General features: G+C 42.8%; 1 protein-coding gene across 1 annotated transcript in view; it reads left to right on the forward strand.

The window, feature by feature from the left end:
- The window catches only part of LOC102516561 (beta-galactosidase), a 73706-nt gene that overhangs the window by 28084 nt on the left and 20930 nt on the right, over positions 1-24692 (forward strand). Inside the window, 6 exon segments of the mRNA XM_014563050.2 lie at positions 546-667; positions 752-792; positions 5046-5158; positions 17468-17542; positions 20563-20652; positions 23595-23708. Of these exon segments, the coding sequence (XP_014418536.1) occupies positions 546-667; positions 752-792; positions 5046-5158; positions 17468-17542; positions 20563-20652; positions 23595-23708 (555 nt within the window).

The following is a 24692-nucleotide window of genomic DNA, read 5'->3' on the forward strand; positions in this document are numbered from 1 at the left end:
GCCTTCACAGACTCTGGGTGGAGCTATTTCCTGGAGTCCAAGACGAGAAAGCCCCAGAACATGTCCAGATCTCTTTTTCCTTCTGTAGACCGAGGGCTTGGCAGGGTCAAGTCCAACAGAAACATGAAGTGCTTGGGGCCTGCTTGGCAGAATGTCTGGACAAGTCTCCCTCTCTTTAAGTCAATCTGAGATCTGAAAATATGGATTCACACCAAATGAGAATTCGGAGCGAATTAGTTAATGAAAATATTTTAACATCTGATTCTTTCACCCAACCAACTTTCCTCCCATGTTTAAACTGGGGATTGGTTCACAAAATTTTGAGGCAGGTACAACTTTTCAGGAACACATGTGTTGTCGGCACCTAAGACTTGAATTGGGGTACTGCTGAACTCTGGGAAGTCCCTGTTGGTCCCCCAGCGCTGGGTAAAGCAGTGATTGACAGCTCTGCTGCTCACCTGTTCCTCAGTGGAGAACCTAGGGCAGCAGTTACCAGGAAGCCCAGCATTTAAAGGTCCTAAACTCCATGTCCTTTCTCTTTTTAGATCAATTCTGAATTCTATACTGGCTGGTTAGACCACTGGGGCCAGCCTCATTCAGTAGTCAGTACCAAAGCGGTGGCTTCTTCCCTCCAAGATATGCTTGCCCGAGGGGCGAATGTGAACTTGTGAGTGTTCGGGTTCGGAGGGGAGGGTGTCCCCCATACCTGCGGGCTCCTACTGAAGTACTGTCTGTTCTCATTTCCTCGTAGGTACATGTTTATGGGGGGCACCAATTTTGGCTATTGGAACGGTAAGAGCAACCTAACACCTACCTGCTCATAGAAGCTAATGCTACAATGTTTCTGGTGTTTGATTTTAGGGGGTCTGCTTACGGATGACTGTTATTTTCTGTTTTTGTTTTCTCCTAAATGTTTTTAATATATAAGAATTGCCTATATAATTTTAAAAATCACTTTTCTTTAAAAAAAATTTTTAAGGGACGTAATTTGTGCATTTAGAAACTTTATTTTTTAAATTTTATTCTTATTTTAATTTCTTGGTGGGGAGGTAATTAGGTTTCTCTATTTATCACTTTTGGTGGAGGTACTGGGGAGAAACTTTGTGTTAACTCCAGCTAGTTGAGCAGGTCATAGTCCCTAGTTATAGTGTACTTGTTCGTATATTCTGGTCTTTTTTCTTTCTTTCTTTTTAAAAAATATTTTGTTGAGATATAATTCACATACCATAAAATTCATGATTTTAGAGCACACGATTCCATGGTACTTAGTTATCACAAAGTTGTGCAGTCGTTACCACCATCTAAGTCCATAACATTTTCATTACCCCTAGAGAGAAACCTTCATTACCCGAGAACTCCCCCACTCTCCCTCCTCCCAGCCCTCGGCAGTCACCAGTCTATTCTGTCTTTATGGGTCTGCCTGTTCTGGACATCTCTTAGAAACTGAACCATACAATACGTGGTCTTTTGTGTTTGGCCTTTTTCATTTAGCATAATCTCAAGGTCCGTCCACGTGGTCGCGTGTGTCAGTGCTTCATCCCTTTCTGTTGCTGAATAATATTCTCCTGTGTGGACATTGTGTGTATCCATTCATCCACTGATGTACGTCTGGGTCGTTCCCCACTTCTCGCCATTATGAGTAATGTTGCTATGAACACGGGTGTGTTCAGTGTTTGTTTGAATCCCTGGTTCAGTTCTTTTGGCTTTATACCTGGGAGTGGAATTGCTGGTTCATATGGTAACTAACTCAGCATTTAGAGTTAGGGGAACTGCCGTAGTGTTTTCCAAAGCATCTGCATCATTTTACATTCTTATATGGTCTTTTTTTTTTTTTTGGTAGAAAGAATTATGACAAAATTCTCTTTGTTGCCATTGACTTTTGCAAAGACAAAGCATCCTATGTTGGCCTTTCTCTAAGCCTCATTCCCCACCTCTCTCCACCTTTGCATTTTCCTCTGTGAATCACTGAGGATGCCCTCCCACTGAGTTTTGGAGGCCTAACTGGGCTTCAGTCCCCTAGGATCTGTAACTGGGTACTGTTGGCTCTTAATGAGGTTTCTTCTTTGAACTGCTCATCTTTTGTGCAGGGTGGGATAGTCAAGGAAAAGACTTTGCTTCCAAGTATTACTAATATTATTGTTGTTATTAGAGCCAAGAAAGGGAGCTGTTGCCAAACTCCATCATTTCTTAAAAAATAGGTGTGTGCTGAAGTTGGTAACTGAAGTTCGAGCATCTCTGTGTCTGTCTTCCCGTTAGAAACACTTCAAACTTTGTGATGCCTTTTTCACTCAGTAGGTGGGGATTCCACCTAGCTTCCATCCATAGACCCACGACCAGTCATCCAAGCCAGGAATAAAGACTGATTTTTTTTAACCTTTCCGATTCATGATACAATTTTTTTCTATATCCTATTATTTTATTGCAGACAATACATTCTTCTTTTTTAAAACTTAGACGTATAAAAACTACCACTCAGAAAACAGAAGTTGTCCTTAATCCACTCCCTTGCCCTTGACCCCGCCATAAACAATAAAAGTCTCTTTCTTGCCTCTGTTTTCCCATTCAGTCCTCATAGCAGCCTCACCTGGGCTGGGGAGTATGGGCCCACTTTACAGGTAAGAAAAACAGGGTCCAACAAATGTCCATGTGTTTCCCATTCAACTGGCCAGGAGTGGAGCCTCGACTTGAACTCGGGCCTTAGAAAGCTGGTCACCGCCCTTTGGATAATGCTTTGCAGCCCAAGGCCTCTGTTCCGGCCCCTAAACCAGCCCCTCCCGTGTTTGTGGGCCTGTCTGACCTGCCCTGTTGCCTAGTGTCTCTGCAGAGGTGAGGGAGGGCCAGTCTGTGTCCCTTTTAGTGTCTGGGCTTCAGGCTGGCCTCCCAGAGGAAAGCAGGGGAGAAAACCTCTGGCCGGGGCAGCTCATCACCTGTCCTCCCCATGGTAGGTGCCCTGCTGTGCAGGTGGGTGCACCACCCTGTGCCCAGGCGAGGGCCTCCTGTGGGGCCAGGCCGTCCTCTGCTTCTCACACAGACGTGCAGGACGTCTTGCTGTTTCTCTTGCCTTCCTACCTCACCCTCCCTGACGTGGCCAGAGGAGGCTAGAGTTAGCACCGGTTGCCTGTGACGCTGCCCCGTGTCTCTGGATGGCCTGAAACATCCAGAGAAAGATTCTGCAGGTAGAACCAGGGCACAGACTTAGTTTTCTAGTCTGTCTTGTTCCCCTCCTGGCCGGCATCCCAGCCTGGGTTCCCTTGGCCTGTAAAATGTGTTTCTGAAAGTCACACTCGTTCAGCTCAACCCCGCAACCCCTCCTGGAGCTCCTCCTGGTACCTGATTCTGCAAGGGCCTTGGGTAAATAAGGCCTTGCCTTCCTCCAGGATGCCCGCAGTCTAAGGTCACTGCCACATTAGAGCTAGGGGAGGGCCCACGAGGAGAAGGTGAGCTCCCTGCCGCAAGGGATGTGGTTTTACCTTCCTTTGCATCTCACAGCAAAGGATGTGCTTTGACATATGTGTTCCCAGAGGCAGGCAGATCTGCTGGTAGCCACAGCCTCTGAGTAATAAATGGGGGAAAAGTAACATGATTGGATCAGTTTGATTGGTTATGTGGTTCAGGTCTTTCAAAATGACCTGATCCTCAGCCTCGTTCTTCTGTCAACCCCACCACCAGGAGGGTCTCCCAAGGTGCTGGCCCCATCATTTCTGAGCTGTGGGGTCACTCGAAGGAATTCATTACAAAATCGTAGTGAACTATCAAATTTCATGCCTCAGTTACTTAGAAATTAGGTTGGATATGATTATCCTAGAATAACTTTAATCACTCACACACTGGCATTGTAAAATGCTCTCTGGACTAGAAGAGAAAAGGCTGGGGCAGAGCCTTGCTGGTCCCCAGAAGGCAGCATCAGCCTTACCTGGGAGGCTTAGGGATGCAGAGTCTTAGATCCCGTCCCAGCCTTGCTGAATCAGAATCCCCGGTGGGACTCGGGAGTGTCTTTAACCAGCTCTCCATGTGACTCTCACCCCTGGGTTGGTTGTCTCAGTGTTGACACAGGGTGCCTGCCCGAGATTGCAGACCGCCTCCTGCCTGTGAACATCACTGGTGACAAGCCTGGGGGCCTCTGATCTGGACTGTGCCCCTTGGACAGTAATTGCAAAGCCACTCGCTTCTCTAGTATTCTTATACCCACACAAAATTAACAGTATGTATTAGTCCCTGTTGTGGGTCGCGTTCCCTGGGAAAGACTCTGAGATTCCCCAGTAGGAAGTTTACTGGGATGTGTGCTCCCCAGAGCAACATTCGTGACAGTCAGGATTGGGCAGAGGGAGAAGTTGGGTGATGGTGCAGTTTTCAGAGTGACTCAGCTGATGCTAAAGGGAGATCTGAAGCTGGGATGGCCCTTTGGGGACCAAATTTTTCGGATGAGGCCAAAGACCAGAGAGGGGCCCGTCTAAGAGCCGTCAGCAGCCAACACTCCAGGTGGCCGGAGGAATGAGTGCGCCCCTGACTCTTTGCAGAAATTTCCAAGACCTTAAGGTTCTATTTGAATCTCGGTGGGCTCTGTGTGTCTGCAGTCATCTCTCCCTTTGTTTGGTCTGCTAACCCCTCTGTTGTTTTTGGCTGATCCTTGGCCCAGTGTGTCCACCACTGACCTTTCTCAGCCACACAGTTCAAGGTCATGAACAAGATTGCAGACCGCAGGTTTAGCGGTCAGACACGTGGGTCACGCCCTAAGGCCTGCTGTCACTGGTTGTGAGGTGTTGAGTGGGTTTTGTGGGGAGCTTCAGATGCCCTGCTGTCCAGCGGTGGGACTGTCTGCTGGGGTCGCAGCTGTGAGCTTCGCTGAGACCGTGGACGGGGAAGGTGTTTGTAGACTCCAAGGTGCTTGGCGGGGGCCACTTCTGTGTCCCTTAACAATTGGCTCTAAGGTGTCTCTTATTTTTCCCTTCCACAATGCTGAGCTGTGAATCCCAAAGAACTTTCATGACCCCCTGCCCTGAGGAGGGCCTTCTGTAGTAACTAGGGGCATGTTTTTTGTCTCCTAGGGGCCAACACACCCTACCAAGCGCAGCCCACCAGCTACGACTATGACGCCCCCCTGAGCGAGGCCGGGGACCTCACGGAGAAGTATTTTGCCCTGCGAGATGTTATTAAGAAGGTGGGTGCTTTGCAGGGGCCGCCGGGGCTGGTCTGGGACGGATCCTGCCCGGGACTCAGTGTGCTCTGTTGATGACTTCCTGGAGCCTTCGTGTTTCAAAGGACGAATGAAGGGAGGCACCCGGTAGATTTGGCCTTGAGCCTTGGTTCCACCCAGTTACTCCACTAGTCTGTTCACTTATAAAACTGGAACAACAGCACCTGCTGGTGTTGTAAGGGTTAAAAGAACACTGGTAAGTCCAGACACATCTTCTGTCCAGGAAGTGTTAGCCGTTACTATTATTTACATGAAAGGTAAGAAAATGTGGGTCTGTATAAAAAGGTGAAGTGTGCAGGGAAGAAACTGTGTGGGCATTGGGAACCCGGTGCAGGAGGGAACCAGCAGCAATGCTTCATTTTTCTGTTTGGAGCATGTACTTGCTGATTCCCCCTGGCCTGACACCTGAGCTGCTCAGTCCTGCTAACGTTGTCACCTTTTGAGGCATCTCACGCACCCAGGTGGGGTTTCCTGTCTCTGTGTGGCTTTAAAAAGAAAACCACAGTTTTTCTGCTCAGTCACCTGAGTTTTGAAGTTAAAAAACAAAGGTTTTCTGCCTATAAATGGTATGGACTTTTAAGTTATGCTGTAGACTCAATTTAAGCCTGAGGGTTAACATTTATATTATGAAATGTTTTAAACCATATTGAAAAATATGATGTATACTTAACCACGCTTAGAGTTTGTCCATTTCATCTAAATTTTCAGACGTGTGGTTAAAATGTTGCTCATGTTATTTGTTATTTTTTTAGGGGGGAGGTAATTAGGTTTTATTTTTATATTTACGTATTTGTTAATTATTATTTATTTTAATGGAGGTACTGGGGATTGAACCCAGGACCTCGTGCACGCTAAGCACGTGCTCTACCACTGAGCTACACCCTCTCACCAGCTCGTGTTATTTTTTATTATGAGTTTAATCTCTGCAGAATTTAGAGTGATGGCTCCCAAGTTCTCTCTTGTATGTACATTCTGTGTCTCAGAGCTCTCTGTTCCTATCTTTATTATTTCCTTCCTTTATTTGAAGCTTAGCTTTTTAATCCAGCCTTTCTTCTTTTGAACATAGATATTCAAGGTTATACATTTCCTTTAAGTACTGCAAGTGTGCCATCTCGTTAGTTTTAGTATGTAATATATTTATTATCGTTTGCTTCTAAACATGCCTATTTTGATTCTCTTTGACTCAGAAGTGAGTTTTTCCATTTTTAAACATAAGCGTTTTTCTAGTTTGTTGGTTTCTGATATACTTGCATTCAGGCTAGGGAAGGTAGTCTGTGTGATACCAGTCCCTTGAAATTCGTGCTCATTAGCTTATGCTCATTAATGGGGCTGTTGACGTCTTTGATATCCTTCCTAATTTTTTGTCAGTTTATTCTGTTAGTTATTGAAAGGTTGTGTTTATGTATTTCTGTTTGTAGTTCTGTCGGTTTTTGAGGCCATATTATTAGTGTGCAAATTAGAATTAAATCCCCCCCCAAAAAAAAACCTCAGAAAGAAAAAAAGAACCAAATCCTTTAGTATCATTATACGCTAACCCTTTACCTCTAAAAATGCTTTTTGCCTTAAAGTCTGTTTTGTCTTCTGCTAATATACTTAACCTGCATTCTTCTGGTTAGTATTTACTTGGTATATCGTTCACAATGCTTTAATTTCAACCTTTTATATCTTTTTTTTTTAACATGTGTTCCTTGTATACAGGATACAGCTGAATTTTTAAAAATCTAGTTTGAACATTTTAAAAAATTGGTCATTTATTCATTCTCATTCATTATAATTCTTGCTACACATTGATTCATTTCAACCATCTTATTTTATAAGAATCGATTTGTCCACCTTCTCTGTTTTGTCCTCCCTTTATTACTTTCCTTTAAGTTGTTTATTTTTTTTCCTTATTTCACTCCCCCCCACCTCACCCTTATTTGGACATTATTTACTGTATTTTTATTCTTCTAGTGATTACCTATTGGACTGTAAAATATGTACCACCCCCAAAAACATAACTCATAAGTGTAGAGCTCAGTGATTTTATACAACGTGAACCCTTGGAACCAACGCAGAGCACCCCAAAACCCCCTCGTGCTTCTTTTAGTCATTAACCTCCTTCTGACCGCTGTCACCCTAGGTTAGCTGTGCTTGTTTTTGACTTTACATAAATGGGTTCATACTGTGTGCACTCCTTTACGTCTGCCTCTCAAAAAATTTAACATTCAGTTTTAACTTACCGTAATTTAAGATTAATCTCCTCTGTGCTTCCTTCATACAACCAGGAACCTTTATCTCACGTTCACTCTAATTACATTCCTCCTGACTGATTGCTCTGAATGTCATGTAGTTTAGTTCTCTTGGGTTTAGATTTCCGGTATTCTAGTTCACTCAAAAAAAGAAAACCCTCTAAGGCATTATTATGTTTCATAATTATTTCAGACACTGTTTGACTTTACCCACATTGTTTATATATCTACAGATAATTCCACAAATATTTAGCAGGCTTGAATCTTTGGAACAAAGACTTGAGGCTTGTGGGATACCCAGGGCGACAGCCTTAGACACAGAACACAGCCAGTGAAAAGGTGGGAAAGTGCAGGGAGTTTTTAAGAACTTGCAAGGAGGCCAGTACAGCTGAAGCCCAGTGAGTGAAGAGGAGAGTGGGAGGAGAGGAGGTCACAGGGATAATGGGGAACTGACCCCACAGCGCCATTGTAAAACTGGCTTCTACCCCGAGTGAAGTGGGCATCCCCTGTAGAGTTGAGCAGAGCAGTTGGGGGTCCTCAGGCTGCTCTGTTGAGACTGGCCTCTGGGAGGCAGGACAAGGATAGGACAGGAAAACGAATTAAAAGCCTTCTGTAACCAAAGAGGTGAGAGGCGATTGTGCTTGTGAAGACAGTGGGGACTAGTTGTATCCAGACCAGGTTATGAAAGTAGAACTAAGATAGGATTTTCTGATGTGTGGTGTGAAAGAAAGAGCAAAGTCAAGGTGTCTCCGGGGTGTCTGACCCGAGCAACTTGAAGGATGGAGTTGCCGTGTTTGTGGGGGACAACCTGGAGTTGGATGTGCTAGTTTGACTTGTCTAATATACATCCTATTGGGGACATAGACTAGACAGATACATGAATACAGAGTCTGGGACAAAAGTCTATTACCCGTGTCCCAGAAGCACATCGTGTTCCTGTACCTCAGTCTCTCTCTCTCTCTCTCAGATCACTTTCCTCCTGCCTCAAGTATTATCCCTTAGAATTTCATTTAGTGAGAGAACTATCTTGATATTGTTGTCTGAAAATGTCTTTCAGAATTTCCCTGGCTATTCCTACAAGTTTACTTTTCTCCGTAAACGTTGGTATTATTTTATCAACTTCAAAACAAAACAAAAACTAAAGCTGTCTGTTGATGTTTTGATAAATTTTGTAATAAGTCTATACATCAAATTAGGAGGGATATTTACAACATTGAGTCTTAGCCAAGAAAATACTTTTCCGTCTGTTCCATTCTTCTCTGATGTCCCTCTTGTTTTAAAGTTTTCTTAAAATTAGTCCCTGTTCACTTCTTAATATGTTTATTCCCCAATAGTCTATGTTTTTACTATCATTATAAAAGGTCTTTTATTTTTTTATGAGAAATAGTATGATATATACTTGTCTTTACAGTATAAAATACTTTAAAAATTTAAATATATAAAATAATGTTGCAGATACCCATGTACCTGGTACCTAGATTTAACACATTTATAATGAAATCTGTGCTTCTGATTTTCAAGAAAATAATACATCGCAGATAAAGCTAGAGTTCATGTCTTCTTTCTTCCCCCTCCCCTTCAGAGGTTTCACCCTCCTGGAATGGTATTTATCCTTCATGCACCTTTTTGTGCTCTTACTGCAAACGCATGCATCCACATACATTATACTTCATTATTTTTGTCTCTTTACATGAATATCCCATTGTTCTTACCTTTTCAGATTACTGACTGATTTCTTTGATTTGATGAGGGTGCCTGTGGACTTACTTCTTTTACAGTCTGTTGCTTTATCTCACACACCACCTCAGGTTTATTTATTCAATTTTAAACAGATTTATTTAGGTATAATTCACAAACCACAGAGTTCATTCATTTAAAGTACACAATTCAGGGGAGAGGGTATATAGCTCAAGTGGTAGAGCACATGCTTAGCATGCACAAGGTCCTGGGTTCAAGCCCCAGTACCTCCTCCAAATACAAATAAATAAATAAACCCAATTACCTCTCCCTCATAAAAAACAAACAAACAAAAAATAAAGTACACAATTCAGTGGGTTTGGGTATCTTACATGATTAATTTTTTAAATTGTGGTAAAATATATATAACATAAAACTTGCCATTTAAACCATTTTTAAGTGTACAATTCAGTAGCATTAATTACATTCATAATGTGTAACCATCACCATTATCTGCATACAAAATCTTTGCATCCACCCAGACAGAAACTCTGTAACTATTATGCAATAGCTCCCCATCCCTCCTCCTCTCAGCTGCTGGTGAGCTCTGGTCTGCTTTTGATCTCTGTGATTTTACCTCTTCCAGATGTTTCACAAATTGGAACCATACAATATTTTCCTTTTGTGTCTGACTTATTTCACTTAGCATGATGTTTTCAAGGTTCATCTGTGGTATAGCATGTGTCAGACTTTCCTCCCTTTTTAAGGCTGAATAATAGTTCATTGTGTGTATACAGTCAGCCCTCCGCTTCTACAGTTTCCACACCTGCAGATTCAACCAACTACAGGTTGAAAACAAAAATTCCAGAAAGTTCCAAAAAGCAAAACTTCAGTTTGTTGCATACAAGCCACTTTTTGCATTAGTATTTACATTGTATTTACAACTATTGACATTTACTCTGTATTAGGTGTTATAAGTAATCTAGAGATGTTTTAAAGTATTTGGGGTATAGCTCAGTGGTGGAGTGCATACATAGTATGCATGAGGTCCTGGGTTCAATCCGCAGTTTAAAAAAAATTAATATAGAGTATATGGGAGAATGTGCATAGATTGTATGCAAACATACTGAAGTCCCTTGAGCATCCTGGAATTGGATATCCACAGGGGTCCAGAAACCAATATCGTATCGATACGGAGGGACGACTGTATACCACAATTTGTTATCTATTCATCTCACTCAATCTCCTGATGGACACCTGGGTTGTTTCCATCTTTGGGCTATTTTGAATAATGCTATATTGAACATTGGGGCACAAATATCTGTTCAGATCCCTGCTTTCAGTTTCTTTGTGTATACACCTAGCAGTGGCATTGCTGGCAGATTTACTTTTAGAATAGTTTTCTTTGTGAAATAATGAACTTTTCTATGCCTAACATAGAAAAAACTCTAAATCAGATTTTTAATAAGGTATTTACAGGTAAAATATCATCTTTTTTGGGGGGGTAATTGGGTTTATTTAATTAGTTATTTAATGGAGGTACTGGGGATTGAACCCAGGACCTCATGCATGCTAGGCATGCGCTCTACCACTGAGCTGTACCCTCCCCTGCAAAATACCATCTTATATTTGGCCTCAGTACAACCTCACATTTTTATTCTCCGGTATATTTAGCTACTTCTCTCGGCCTCTCCCCTACCCCTGCAACCCCTCATATTTTCTTGACCTCTCCTGGCTCTTATGATCGACAGCTTTTAGAGTCTTTCACCGTCATCCCCCACTCCCTTCTGTGCTGCTGTTTGAGGTTCCCTGCTCCACAGACCATAGGCTTGGACCGTTCTGCCGTCACACTCTGGCACTGGAAACAGGCAAGAGAACTGTGAACTTCAGTGTAGACTGGCCAGAACAGGGATTTGTTCTTCCCGCCTCGACTGGACCTGTTACTGTGTCTGGTTCTCCTTTTATACCCCGGTCTTGTCTCCCTGCCCAGTGTAAACCATCACCTTTACACTTTCTCCTTAACGTACAGATGATGCTGTCTTCTCCTTCACCAGGAACAGTAAGGCTGTTGAATATACTGTGTTAATGAGCTTGAAGAAAGTGACTTAGTCAGAGAAGCACTTCAGAAGGGATATTGGGTGAGGCAACAAAAGTGAATGTGTATTTAAATGAGTGAAAAAAATCATTACAAATTACAAATATTTTAAAGATTAAAATAACAGCAAACATCAGAAAACTTAACAACATAGTTTGGATTTATTAGCCGTTTGAAACACCTCTGCAGTCCTTCTTTCCTTGCGTTCTTTCAGCTGTGTGCTGTTTTATTGTCTCTTCAGATGACACCATTTCTGATCTTTTTCTCGAGAGAGAATGGAAATCTTTCTCTTTAGTGTGGCTGACTGAAATGTGTGTTTTAGTATTGATAGTGTAGAAAACCAGAAAAGCTCCACATTTTGTCACTGACAGTGTTACATGAAAATTTAGGATTATTATCAACACTGGGGGAACCTCTCTCTAGTTCTTTCATGGATGAGTGGTAATATTTGGAAGAAATTTCTACAGACAGGTTCTGGTCCCATAACATTTCAAACCTTGTCTCCTCTCCACAACCCACATATTCCTGGGGCTGGGTGCCTCAGAGCACAATCATATTAAAAGTGAAATGGCGAAAAAAAAAAAAAAGTGAGCTGGCATTACTGGGCGTTAGGAATAATCGGTTAGCAATAATTTACCGACTCATGGACGTGACAGTGACTCTTGTAAATATATTCTATATCCACATTAAATAAACCCTCACCTCATCTCTCCTTTGGCATCCCAAAGATGCCCTGCAGCCACCCTAAAGCCTCTTGACATAAGAGGATGTGTGACACGGGAAAGCTGGAGCAGAAAGAGACTAGGGTCTTAGTCTTTCGGGGTTACATCACATTACTTTTGCGAATTTTGCAAAAACCTATGACTGTGTGAACACACTGCTAGGACCCCCCCTCCTTGAGGCACTTCTGGAGGTAGAAGACGAGTTTGGAGGCTGCTTCAGCAACCTAGAAATGAGATGGTGGCAGGGGCAGCAGGAAGTGGAGAGGAAGCAGTAGATTTGAAAAATACTCAGGAGGTAAAATTGGGAGGATTTGGCAACTGGCTGAATGCAGGTATGAGGAATAATGAGGATCACAGATTTGTCCAGGTCACAACCTTGTTGGATAACTGGATGGGTACTGGGGTCAGCACCTAAGATAGAAGGTTGCCGAGACAGCACAGGTGGGAAGGGGGGTGGGGAACCAAGTTCAGCTCTGGGCTTGTTCAGCTCAGGATGGACATCCAGGTGGAGGCGTCTGTCCGGCGAGCCCCTCACTTAAGAGTGACAAGCCCCAGGGAGAAGTCGTTAGGACAGGCACAGAGTCTGCAGTCGCTGTGGAAGTGGAGGCTGAAGCCCAAGAGAGATCGACGTGGAGAGCTGAGTGAGAAGGCAGTGGGCCAAGAGAAGGGGAATCCCATGTGTTTAACCAGTGGGCACAGTAAGATGAACCTGTGACAGAGACAGAGTCTTCAGAAATTAATGTAATTCAGTTACCAAGTCCAAAGTTCTGCTCGCTGCATGATAGCTAATAAATCTGGAAACGAGGTATTGGGCAAGGAGTAATGACTTTATTTGGAAAGCCAGCAGACCGAGAAGGTGGGGGCTAATGTCCTAGAGACCATCTTCCCTAAGTCAGAATTCAGGCTTGTTTCATACTAAGAAGGGGAAGGGGTGTGGTTGGTTGTTGCAAACTTCTTGGTGTCAGAATCCTTTGTTCTTGCAGCTGTCCTCCTAGGGTCATGATGTTCCTGTAAACCTCCAACAAGACAAATGTTATTCTCTGTTCTGCAACTTTTTATCTATCTCTATATGAGTGGAGAAATGTTATACCTTTAAACATCAAAGTCTTGAGAATGGACTGTCCTATATATTTCAGGCTCTAGGCAACATTCTTTTACAAAAGGTGCAGAACCAGCATGATTAAGCATAGGCAACAGAGCACAGGGTTAGAGCCAAAGTATCAGATCTAATATGGAGTCAGATGTGTTCTTTCCTACTGTAATTCAATAGTTAATGACAGGTTGAAGCTTAACTATTCTTTTCTTGATATTTCAGGTTTGGAAGAGAGAAATGAACTACTTTAAAAATGGGCTCCTTCTTAATGAGACTTTGTAGATGTTCAGCTAGCTGGTTTGTTAGATGGTATTTAGAATATTTATTTGCATCAAGGAAAAGAAATAAGATCATAAATATCCCCATGTATAGCTCTTCCTGCCTCTTTTCCTTTACCAAAAACTTAAAAAGTCGAGTAGGTCTCTTCTTTAATCCATCTCAAGAGTAAGTCAGGTGGTGATGGACAGTCTCTTTCACTGACGTGGATTTCCCATCAGGCTGCACAAGGTTCCACGTGGCCTTTTGCACAGGACTCTTCAGGCATGACAAAGCTCATGACATTTGCATTTTAAGGTATTCTCTTTGGTGTGGGCAAAATTCAACCAGACATGGTTAACACTTTGACCTCGAGGATGAGCCGTAGACTGTAGAGTGGTGCCCTCCTCCTCACTACTGATTCCTGAGAGGGGCAGTGGTGAGTTTACTTTTGCATGCTTTTGAATGAATGTAAGACCCATTTTTTCAAGAGTTTTGTTCCAGTTCTTCATAGGGGTTCCATCAAAGATGAGAGTCCAGCTGGCTTTTTGAAAATGGGTCATTCTGCAGAAATTAATCAAGTTGTAGTTGAGGACCTGGGTGATTGGAGTGGTTCTTAAGATTCCCTGAGGGGGTCATTAGGGCTGGGCGGGGACTGAGGACAAGAGAGGCCACCATGATTTTCAGGACTTTAGAATCTTAATGAAGTTTGAAACTTGACCCAGGACCAGTCTACACTGACCGATTGAGTCTTCTCTTTGGTTTATGGCTGGAATGACATTAGCTCAGGGGGTAGACACAGCTGTCTCTTGATGATCCATGGAGCTGGCATAATTAAAGATGACAACGTAAGTATTACTTAACGAATGTTAGTCTTTTAAAACATCACCTGGTGGCATTAGTCAGTTCATTTCCTACAGATTCGGCTTTTCTAGTCTGCCTTCCAAAATGACTTCTCTAAAACGCTGATCTGGTCAGGATGCCTTCCGTAACGTGGCCCCTATTTTCCTCAAGCCTCATCTTGCAATTCTCCCTTTGTTTTATGTGACTCTCTAGCCTTAAAATGAAAGTACATTTAATTCTGTGGATTTTACAGGAGATGCTGCTTCTACCTCCTGGCCTCCGCACAGACTAGTCCCTCTGCCTTTATCCATCCAGAAAATGAGGACACAGCTCAGTTAACCTTCTCTGGGGAGTCATCTTTGATTCACATCTCTGCAGTCACACTGTGTTCTATGCCACCACTTTATAGTGTAGAGATCTTTTTGTTTGTTTGTTTTTGTTTTGTTTTGGGGGGTGGTAATTAAGTTTATTTATTTATTTATTTATTTTAGAGGAGGCAGTGGGGATTGAACCCAGGACCTCATGCATGCTAAGCATGTGCTCTACCTCTTAAGCTATAACCTCCCCCACTATAGTGTGGAGATCTTGAATACACTATTGCTCCTAGTGTGTTAATGTAACTTGTTGACACACATTTCTCACTCTGGACTAGGGGCTGCTGTTAATCTTAGTACCAAGCATAGGACCTGACACAAAGTGCTTGCTTGTTAAGAGTTGTTTGTCAAATGGATAAAAACATTAGAGATCTTGGGGAAACAAAAGTCAGTCACCGTTGAATCTATTGGATTCCACTGGGAAAGGAGTAGCTTCCTAGGTTGAATTTGTCCAGTTAAATGAGTATGGTAAGAAGCAGTATTTATGACTGGTCTGAAAAGTATGATTAAAGCACAGATCAGAGGAGAGGGGACAGCTCAGTTGTAGAGTACCTGCTTAGCATGCACAAGGTCCTGGGTTCAATCCCCAGTACCTCCATTTAAAAAAAAAAAAAAGAAAAGAAAAGGAAGAATCATATAAAATGCTCCTATCATTTGACTTAGTAACCTCTCACTTGGGGCCTTATTTCTTTAAAAAATTCTGAAGAAGGATAATGCCAAGTAGACATGAAGTTGTTCATTGCAACATCATTCATAATATCAAAAACTAGATATAATTTAACTCCTAATATTGAAAGGATGATTATATAAATTCTGTCATATCCATTTGAATGTAATAAGCAGTAAATAAAATTATTGTCAGCATTTGCTCATACCAAAAGTGCTTTTGGTAAGTGGCAGTAGCAAATTACAAAGTTCTCTCTTATCTTTATGTGTGCGTGAGAGAAGGGTGTGGGAGGTAAAGCAGAAGAGAGAAGGTTTTGTGGGGTTTTTTGGTTTTGGAATTACATATGAAGACACTTTCTGTTCCATTATTGTTACAGCAAAAAAGGAGGCAAGGTGGATCCGTAGATTCCATCTTGGAGTCAAAGTCCCTCTTTATAGTCTCAAGCAAGTTTCTTAATCTCATCTCTAGAAAGGAAATATAATAACTAGCTATGAGGGTCTTTGTGAGTGGTAAAAAACTGGCACCTAGGCGCCCCATCAGAGTTACCTGAATGTACGTTGAATAAAGTTGTCTTCGTGCTCCATGTGGGTTCCTTGGAGCAGGAAGACTGAGGGTTCCAGTAGGAAGTTTTCTAGCCGGGAGAAGGGGTGCTTGGAGACACCATCTTTGGAGATTTGGGACAACCTCAAGAGATGTTATCAAGAGATATTAACCTAACAGCTGACAGGAAAAAAGAAAGGCAATTAGAAACCCCAGGGGAGAGGGGAAAAAAATGTCAGGAGAGAGATAGAGCATGCCATCCTAGTACATATCCATGACTTAGCTGTGCAGAGAGCTATATTTATGTCATTGTAATAGTGTGAGCAGCACTGACTGGTTTTGAATTTAGAGTCAGTATACAGATGAAGAGAGGCTATAGGACAGACCTTTAACCTTGACCATGTACAACGTATAGCTGATGGTTTGGAAGTGGGAGTGGAGAGGAGGGCTTGGAGAAGGATGTAAATAGCCTTATCTTTAAAAGTTTGGGCACCAGGGATAATATCTTTGTTGGGTAGAACTAAGAAATAAAGGTATAGGATATTATTTAAAGCTACAGAGGTGGCCAGGAGAAAAACTGAAAATGGTAACGTCACCATGTTGGCAAGAAAGGGAGGAATCTGGAGGGGTACAACTGAGCTAAATTCCTTTGAGTTAAGGTTGGGTTTTTAATTGATCAAACAGGAAATAGCAGAGAAGTGTATTATTTAGAGACTAAAAGAAGCAAGAATAGGAGCAATTAAAAGATGTTAAGATGGTTTCCTCTGAAGAACAGAACTAAGAGAATGATGAGTCAGGAGACTGTTCCTTTTTCATAGAAAAGTCTTTTTTATCTTCTTTTTTATTAGTTTCAAAAAGGGAAACCAAAAGAAAGAGTGAGAGAAAGAGGAAGGAAGGGAGGAAGGAAGGAAGGACGGACGGACGGACGGGCGGACTGCTATAAGGATCCTGAGAGATGATAGTGCAACCTACTTGGAGATGCCAGATGGACACAGACTTTTCCAAGACCTGGGAATCACACCCATCTCTTCTGACATTAATATAAAATATGTGTGTGTGTACCTACTTCATAAGATTTTATTTTGTAGCTTTTTATTTAAAAATAATTTCAAACTTACAGAAGAGTTTCAAGAATAAAAGCAGTGCAAAGGACACTTGTATATTCCACACCCAGACCCGCCCCTGTAGACAGCTCACTGTCTGTGTCATCATTTGCTCCTCCCCGCATCTGTGTGTGCCCTAAACCTCTGGAGGGGCAGATGTCAGGACCCTTCGCCCCGAAATACTTCTGTGTGGGGTTTGTAAGAAGGGGTAGGAATGTGCTCTTACAGAACCACAGCAAATTTAACACAGACACAGAACTTTAATATACCAATGAAATTTAATCCACAAATAGCATGTTTTCTTTCTCTTTTTCTTCTCCCCTACTAGAGGCTACCTCCCTCTGGAGGCTGTTTCACCACGTACTGTCTTCCTTTTCTCCCCCCAGTCCAGTCTTCAGCTGTCACCTTCATTCTACCAGTTCTGCTCTCTGTTTTGAAGTCTTTCGTTCTGTAACTACGTGAATGATTCCTGCAGCTTAAAACACAGACATACACAGACACACACTTAGATTCTGTTTTGGAGAAAGTTCTCTGTTCCTCTGCCTTTCCAGAAACCACTGGCACTGTTGTTTGAGACTTTGACCCTCCTTTTGAGAAATGAATTGTATAGATAATGTTTCTGAGAGTTTAACAGCTTTTTTTCTTTTCTGTCTTTCTCCATTCTGGTTTATAGTTTGAAAAAGTACCCGAAGGTCCTATCCCTCCATCCACACCAAAGTTTGCATATGGAAAAGTTACTTTGAAAAAGGTAAGAGGGGAAAAAAAAAAAAAAAAAAAGACAGAAACCTTGCGAGTGAGGAAGTGGGATTTAGCAGTTTTAAGTGAAAGTGTGAGGCTCGGGGACTGGTTTATTGTTTTTCTGTGAATTTGTTTTCTGTGAGACTGATGGGGGTGGATAATGCTTCTGGGAAAACGGGGCATGGGAGGTGAGAGGATGTGTGAGTGTGCTGATGGGTGAGCACGTGGGACGCTCTTAGATCATTTTGGTTCATTACCAATGTCAAAAGCAGCACTAGGAGCCCTGGTGGGAATAGCGTCACCTTGTTATTATGGCTGGTCGTGTTCTTTTCTGTAGTTCCCGCTTTTTTAAGGGGTTCTCAAAACCCACAGGAATTCTGATAGGTCTTTGCCCTGAATTATACACTTCCCTGCATCTCAAAATCATGTTTTCATTTTTGTGGCCCATGGTTTATTTGGTAAATGCGACATCAGGGGGAAACGATAGAAATGAAGCATAAATATGAGTGAAGGGCATTTTATTCTAGGGAAAGGGGAAAAGACGAGAGGTTCCATTTGATAGTCAGGAGTGACGTAGATCCAAGTCAATTTGTTTTGACCATCTGTGTCTTCAGGTTTTCCCCTGTTAGAATCCCTAACTCCTACGTGGGTTAACTCACAAGAAAAAAAAAAGAGGTACCTATTTCTTAAGAATCTTGATATTCTAAAATAGCATCAGAAGTTTTTATCTTTAAGCAAAAATGCCAAACATGATTGTGTGATTGTATAGTGTTTCCATTCATGAACCCCTTTGATATTATGGTTGGTTGAACTGTGGTTACTTTTTCCACCTAGTGTCAGTTACGTGTGTTGCATTCTTCAAAAATGTAGTCTGTCTGCCGGATAGGAATCTTTCTTTAGATTAATCAGACTTTAATCACCCTTATAAAGGGAGCACTTTTTACTCGTTCATTGATCCTGTTGCTTGAGGGAAGGGTAGGTTTGTGTGTTCAGAACTGTGAAAGAAAGATTTATTTTTATGCCACAGAAAATAACTGCAAATGTTTAAAGCAGCAACGTTGCTAAAACAAAGCTACCGTAGTCCCCAAAGCACATTCTGTTTACCCTGAAGGAAAATCGTGAGGCAAGAAATAGCTTTTCTTTGTTTACTAAATATATACACTTTTATTTTATTTTTTTGGTGGGGGAGGTAATTAGGTTTATTTATTTATTTCAGTGGAGGTACTGAGAATTGAACCCAGAACCTCTTGCTTGCTAAGCATGCACTCTACCACTGAGCTATACCCTACCCCTCAAGACAATTTTTAGATAGCAAATTGGCATATGACTGAGTTAAGTTTATGTAGAACATAGTCATACAGGGTAAAAGCTTTCATCATGACTTGGGTTCCTTTAGCTGCCCAAGTGGGAAAACACCCATCCGAGTAGCCGAATTGATGGGACTGGACTTAAGATGTTTTTCTTCCATGCTGCATGTTAGTGAGGTAACCCTGGAGCATGTTTATAAAATTCCTAACCAGCATCCTGTCGGGGAGAGTCCCAGGTTTGGAGCTGAACCCAGTTGCAGATCCTGCCTGTGCCGTGACTCAAGTGAGCTGTTCTGAGTCCCTGTTTCTTCTTCCCTGTAATAAGGGGACAGGGATGCCCTGCCTCACCAGGTGTTGTGGGGGTTCAGTGAGGTGTGTGGGCAAAGTGCCGTCTCCCCTGGAGTCTGGAGGGGCACACAGTGCTCGTAGCTGTTATCACCGTTGTTACTGCATCAGAATAAGCATCCTGGGCTTGCAGGAATACCCAGTCATTTAGGCTGGCTAGAATAAGTATTTATCGAGTGTCTACTGTGTTCTGGGCCCTGGGGATGAACACAGTACAGACCTTGCCTTTAAGGAGCTGACAGTCAGCAAAGACGGCAAGGAGATAAAATGGTGAGTGATACCCACAGGCATGGGAAATCCACTGCGGATTCAGAGCAGGGCGCCATTGGAGCTACGTGGGCTTTCGTGCATTTTAAGGGCCTTTTATATATGGGAGACTGTATTTACAAATAGGTGTGTTTGCCGGTCTTGAAGATTATCATCCATGATTGTCATACTAAGTGACGTAAGCCAGAAGGAGAAGGAAAAATACCATATGATATCACTCATATGCGGAATCTAAAAAAATGACATCAATGAATGTATTTACAAAACAGAAACAGACTCACAGACGTAGAAAACAAACTTGTGGCACCGGGGGGAAAGGGGATGGAAAGGATAAATTGGGAGTTTGGGATTTGCAGATACTAGCTAATAGGTATAAAATAGATAAACAACAAGGTCCTACTGTAGAGCACAGGGAACTATATTCAATGTTTTGTAATGTCCTATAATGAAAAATAATATGAAAAAGAATATATATATATATACACACACATATATATATAAAAAACTGAATCACTATGCTGTACACTGGAAATTAATACAATGTTGTAAACCAACTATACTTCAATTAAAAAAAAACAAAAAACAAGAACACAATAGGCCACCCAAACAAGAAGTGCATCATTTTAATTTGTTGACCAAAAAAACAAAAAACAAAAAGCAAAACCAAAGACACACAAGAACCCCGTTGGAGAAAATGATTATATTTGTTTTCTTGATTGTTGTCATGGTTTCATGAATGTATATATGTGTCAAAATTTGTCAAATTGTACACTTTAAATATGTGACATTTACTGTCAGTTTTACCTCAGTGAAGCTGTAATTCCAAATCAAAAAAATAGATAATAAGATAGGAGCCCTTTATGCTCTTAGTTTTTCTTATCACTATCAAAAAAAAAAAAAAAAGATTATCATTGGTTACTTTTCATCCAGAGTCAGTGAGTGGATGGAATTGATTGAAGGTGGCGGGGGAACAGCACTGAGTGGAACTGGGACCATTTCAGTTTATTTGGGGGTTTGGTCAAGTCCACTGTCTTGGCTAAGGACATAATTCTCTGCTGTGATGACCAGAGAGCGGTGACAGTGAGTGAATGCTGCTTCTGTTTCTTTTCAGTTGAAGACAGTGCAGGAAGCTCTGAACATCCTGTGTCCCTCTGGACCCAGAAAAAGCATTTATCCTTTAACATTCGTCGAGGTGAAACAGGTGGGTCTTCAAAGATCATGCTTCCTCCTTTTTTCTACTTGAGAAATGCGCTTTGCGCACTGCCTTGCCGTGCCTGTTCTGAATGCAGGGACCAAAACGGTAAGCAGATAAGTCAGACCCCACGTACGTAACCATGGGACTCCAGGCTCTAAGTACTGCACAGCGGGCTGATCTTTCCTACGTTGCTCGCCGCCTCCGTTTCTTACTATCACTCAGAGTGGGAGGAGCTCAACCTGCTTCAACATAAGGCTGTACAAGCGATAAATTGAGTGTATTGTTGACATAATCTTTATTACTAGGTATCAGAGGAAAACCACTATTTTCATGCTCAAAAAAGACAATTATTTGGGACTATGTTCTTAATAGATTAGGTTCTTAGAGATTCTTTTTTTTTTTTAATTAGGAGTTAAAAAATTTTTTTTCAGGGTGAGTGGTAATTAGGTCTTTATTTATTTATTTATAATGGAGGGACTAGGGACTGAACCCAGGAGCTCATGTGTGCTAAGCATGTGCTCTATAACTGAGCTATACCCTCCTCCCTCTTAGAGATTCTTTTTCCTGCTTTTGAAGAGAACAAGAACAGAATACATTGTGTGTGGGTGTGTGTGTGTGTGTGTGTGTTTAAACTCCAGGCACTGCCCCATCTTTGTTGTAAAAAATTTCCCCACCTTTTTATTTTGGAAAATTTCAAATCTAAAAAAAGTTGCAGGAAGACTACAACAAACACCCCTGGAGCTTTCATCTAGATTTACCAAGTGTTAACAGTCACTTCGCTTGCTTCATCTTTCTCTGTGTATGTAGGCAGTCAACCCCCTCTTTTTTTTTTTAAACCATCTGAGTTAGTTGTCAACATGATGACACTTCACCTCTAAATATTACAGCCTGTATCTTTTAAGAAGAATTTGATCTTCCATGACCACAAGTAATGATCACCCTCCAGAAATTTCACATTGACACAGTCCTATCCTCTGATATATATTCGACAGTCAGGTGTCCCTGCTCACTCCAGTAATGTCCTTCGTAGCTTCGTTTTTTTCAGTCCAGTTTCCAGTCCACAGTCACTGACTGCATTTAGTCTTTTTTCATCTGAAACTGTTCTTGAGTCTTCTTCTTTTCTTTTCTTTTCTTTTTTTTCCCTCTCGCTCTCTTTCCCAAAACATGGACATTTCTAAAGAGTTCAGCCCAGTCAGTGTGTAGACTGCCCCTCACTGGTTAGATCCAGTGAAACATTTTTGGTACAAACACAGCAGTGGTGTGTTCTTTTCAGGGCTCCCTATCAGGATGCCCACCAGCTCACTCTGTCCCTTTGTTTTGATGTTAGGTGTGATCACTTAGTTAGGATCTCAGCCCCATTTGCTGAAATGGAAACTTACCTGGGTCCCCCTTTCTGACTTTCCGTGGAGGTCTCCTTCTGGAGGGCGGCATGACAATAGCATATCTCATCTTCCTTTCGTGTGTTTTGCCTCCAGTTACTATTACTATACTTGTGATTTCATTCCAACAGCACTGCTTTGTGATAAATAAAAATAAATACTTGTTAGTAGTCCCTTTTTAAAATGAACGTGGGGTAGAGCTCTTTCTCCAGCTCCAGTGCACCTGGCTGTACACACAGGTAATCCACCCACCTGCCTTCTCCCCCGAGCAGGGCCAGTGAGCCTGGCAGACGAGACACAGACACAGAGCAGTCGGAACCTGGGGAGTAAATCCCAGGTTAATGTATAGACATTTGCAGCCATTGTTCTTTCACAGAGGCCTTCTGCTCTCTCGTCTTGGGCCAACACAGTGCGCTCAGATCGGGTGGGGCTCCCAGGCCCTGGCTGTTCCAGGTCTGTGGCAAGCCCATGGGAGGTTTATTTCCAGAGAACCCCCAGGCGGGTACCCCTGCCGCTGCCCCCTGCCCCGTCCCCAGAGGCCTCAGCCCCACCTCTGTAGGGCGCACCCTGGCTTCTGCTGACCTCCTGGAAACCCCTTGCAAAGTTTTCCTCAGTCTCTGAGTTAGGACTTACCATTTTGGTACTTTAAAAACTAAAAAACAAGACAGAGATGGAGATGTGGGGTCTGGGAGGGAGGCACCCTTGTGCTTAGAGGTTTGGAAGCAACACCTTTGGTGTTTCTTGAGTTCAGCCCTTTCCTGCAGCCCAGGAATGTGGGTTAACGGTTTTCTTCAGCTCCACTTGCCTGCGCTGCACTTTCTTGCTTTCCAGACCCTAGGAATGAGGAACTTTGCCCCTGTTCCGTGCCAGATTTCCATTTGGATTCTCTTTGTGAGTCAGGATTTGTCCAGCTTCCCCAGCTGATGGCCACAGCAGGAAGCCACTAACGGAGGCTGTGGGGACTCTTGCTGCCGAGGCTGGCTGTTGGGGCCGTCCTTTCGGACCAGGATCCCAGCATCTCAAAGTACTTTCTGACTTAGCAGCAGGTTACACCCCCTCCATCGCTCACTGCCTGCCCCTCCTCCCGCCTCCCCCAGCTCCTCCACTTCAAACGGTTTCTGATTGACTCTTGTTTTGTACGTTAGGCCAGATTTAGGCCAAGGACCTGGAGAATGTTTTACCAAACGTTCTTGGCGCTGTTGTTTATCTTTTGGTTTTGGTTTTTGAGGTAAATTAAATAGCCTTTTGGTATATAGGCTCGGATCCCCCTGAGGGATTCTGGGAAGTCACTGAACACTTGCCAGGGTCCAGTTGCCTGGAGTGAGAGGGGAGGGGATGCTTGACAAAATGCTGTTCAGGCCTCCTTGCAGTTTGCTGCTGCGATAGTTACCCGTGATCTGAGAATTTAAGCTGGTTCCCTCCTTTCAGATTGAATTTTTGCCGAGGCGGGGGGAGCATTTCACGTCTGTGATTTTAGAAACATCTCTTTCACCCAGATTGAGAGGGGCCAGGTTCTCTGAACGTGAACAGCAAGAGTGATGTGTTTTTCTTGCATCCTTTTCTGCCCAGTATTTTGGGTTTGTGCTGTACCGAACCACGCTTCCTCAAAACTGCAGCAGCCCGACCCCACTCTCTTCACCCTCCAATGGTGTCCACGATCGGGCCTACGTCTCGGTGAACGGGGTAAGGATTCTCTCTGGACTTGTGGGTGGGGTGGGGGCTGCACTTGGTAACATGACCGTCAAGGCCGTTGCTGCATTTCCAACCTCAGGCTCCACCCTTCCTGAAGATGCCCCTTAGCTGTGCCATTTGCTTGCAGATGCAGCCTCACTCTTGCTCTGTCTGCCTGAGACCCACCCTCTCCCTGTCCCAAATGCGGGCTGTGCGCAAGGCCCCACCTCCTCGGAAGCCTTCCTGGTCTCCCCAGTCCGGGGCCGTCCCCTCTGGCTGACCGCAGATGTCACCTGTGTCTTCCTTGCTCCTGGAGGACAGGGTCTGCTTTGTACACACTGGAGCCTGGATTCATTGACCTTTGTGCCTCCATCCTGCCTGAGAAGTTACCTTCTGCAGGCTTGTTCATGATAATTAGAGCTAGAACACACACAGAATCTGCTTCACAGCAAAGTAAAGCTGACACTGTAGGATTTCCATTCCTCTCACTGAGACGGTCCTGTGAAAAAACACAGGAAGGGATTTTCCTAACCAAGGGAGGTTGTTCAGAAAGTTTTAAATGAAAACATTTTGATTCTATTGTCATTTGCGGTTTTAATTTCAGGGAGAACAAGTTTCTTTTCTTTTCTTTTTCAATATTCTTTTTTAATTTTCTTTTCTTTTTTAATAGTATTTTATTGTATTCTTTTTAATGGAGGTACTGGGGATTGAACCCAGGACCTCATGCATGCTAAGCATGCGCTCCACCACTGAGCCATATACCCTGCCCTCCGTGGGAGCAAGTTTCTAACACATGATGCATATGCGGATGGCAATTGTGTCTAAAATTCCAGTTTGGATGTTGTCTTAGTGAACGATGGTCAGTGTAACATCATTTTTTTTCAATCTTGCATTTTTTCAAAAATTAGGAGTATGTTGCTGCTAAACTATCTGATGTTTCCTCCTCGTTTTATTATTTAATCTTTGTGGTTAATGCATCATATCAGGTACTCTGAG

Source organism: Camelus ferus, chromosome 17 (genome assembly GCF_009834535.1).
Source record: "Camelus ferus isolate YT-003-E chromosome 17, BCGSAC_Cfer_1.0, whole genome shotgun sequence".
Lineage (NCBI taxonomy): Eukaryota > Metazoa > Chordata > Mammalia > Artiodactyla > Camelidae > Camelus > Camelus ferus.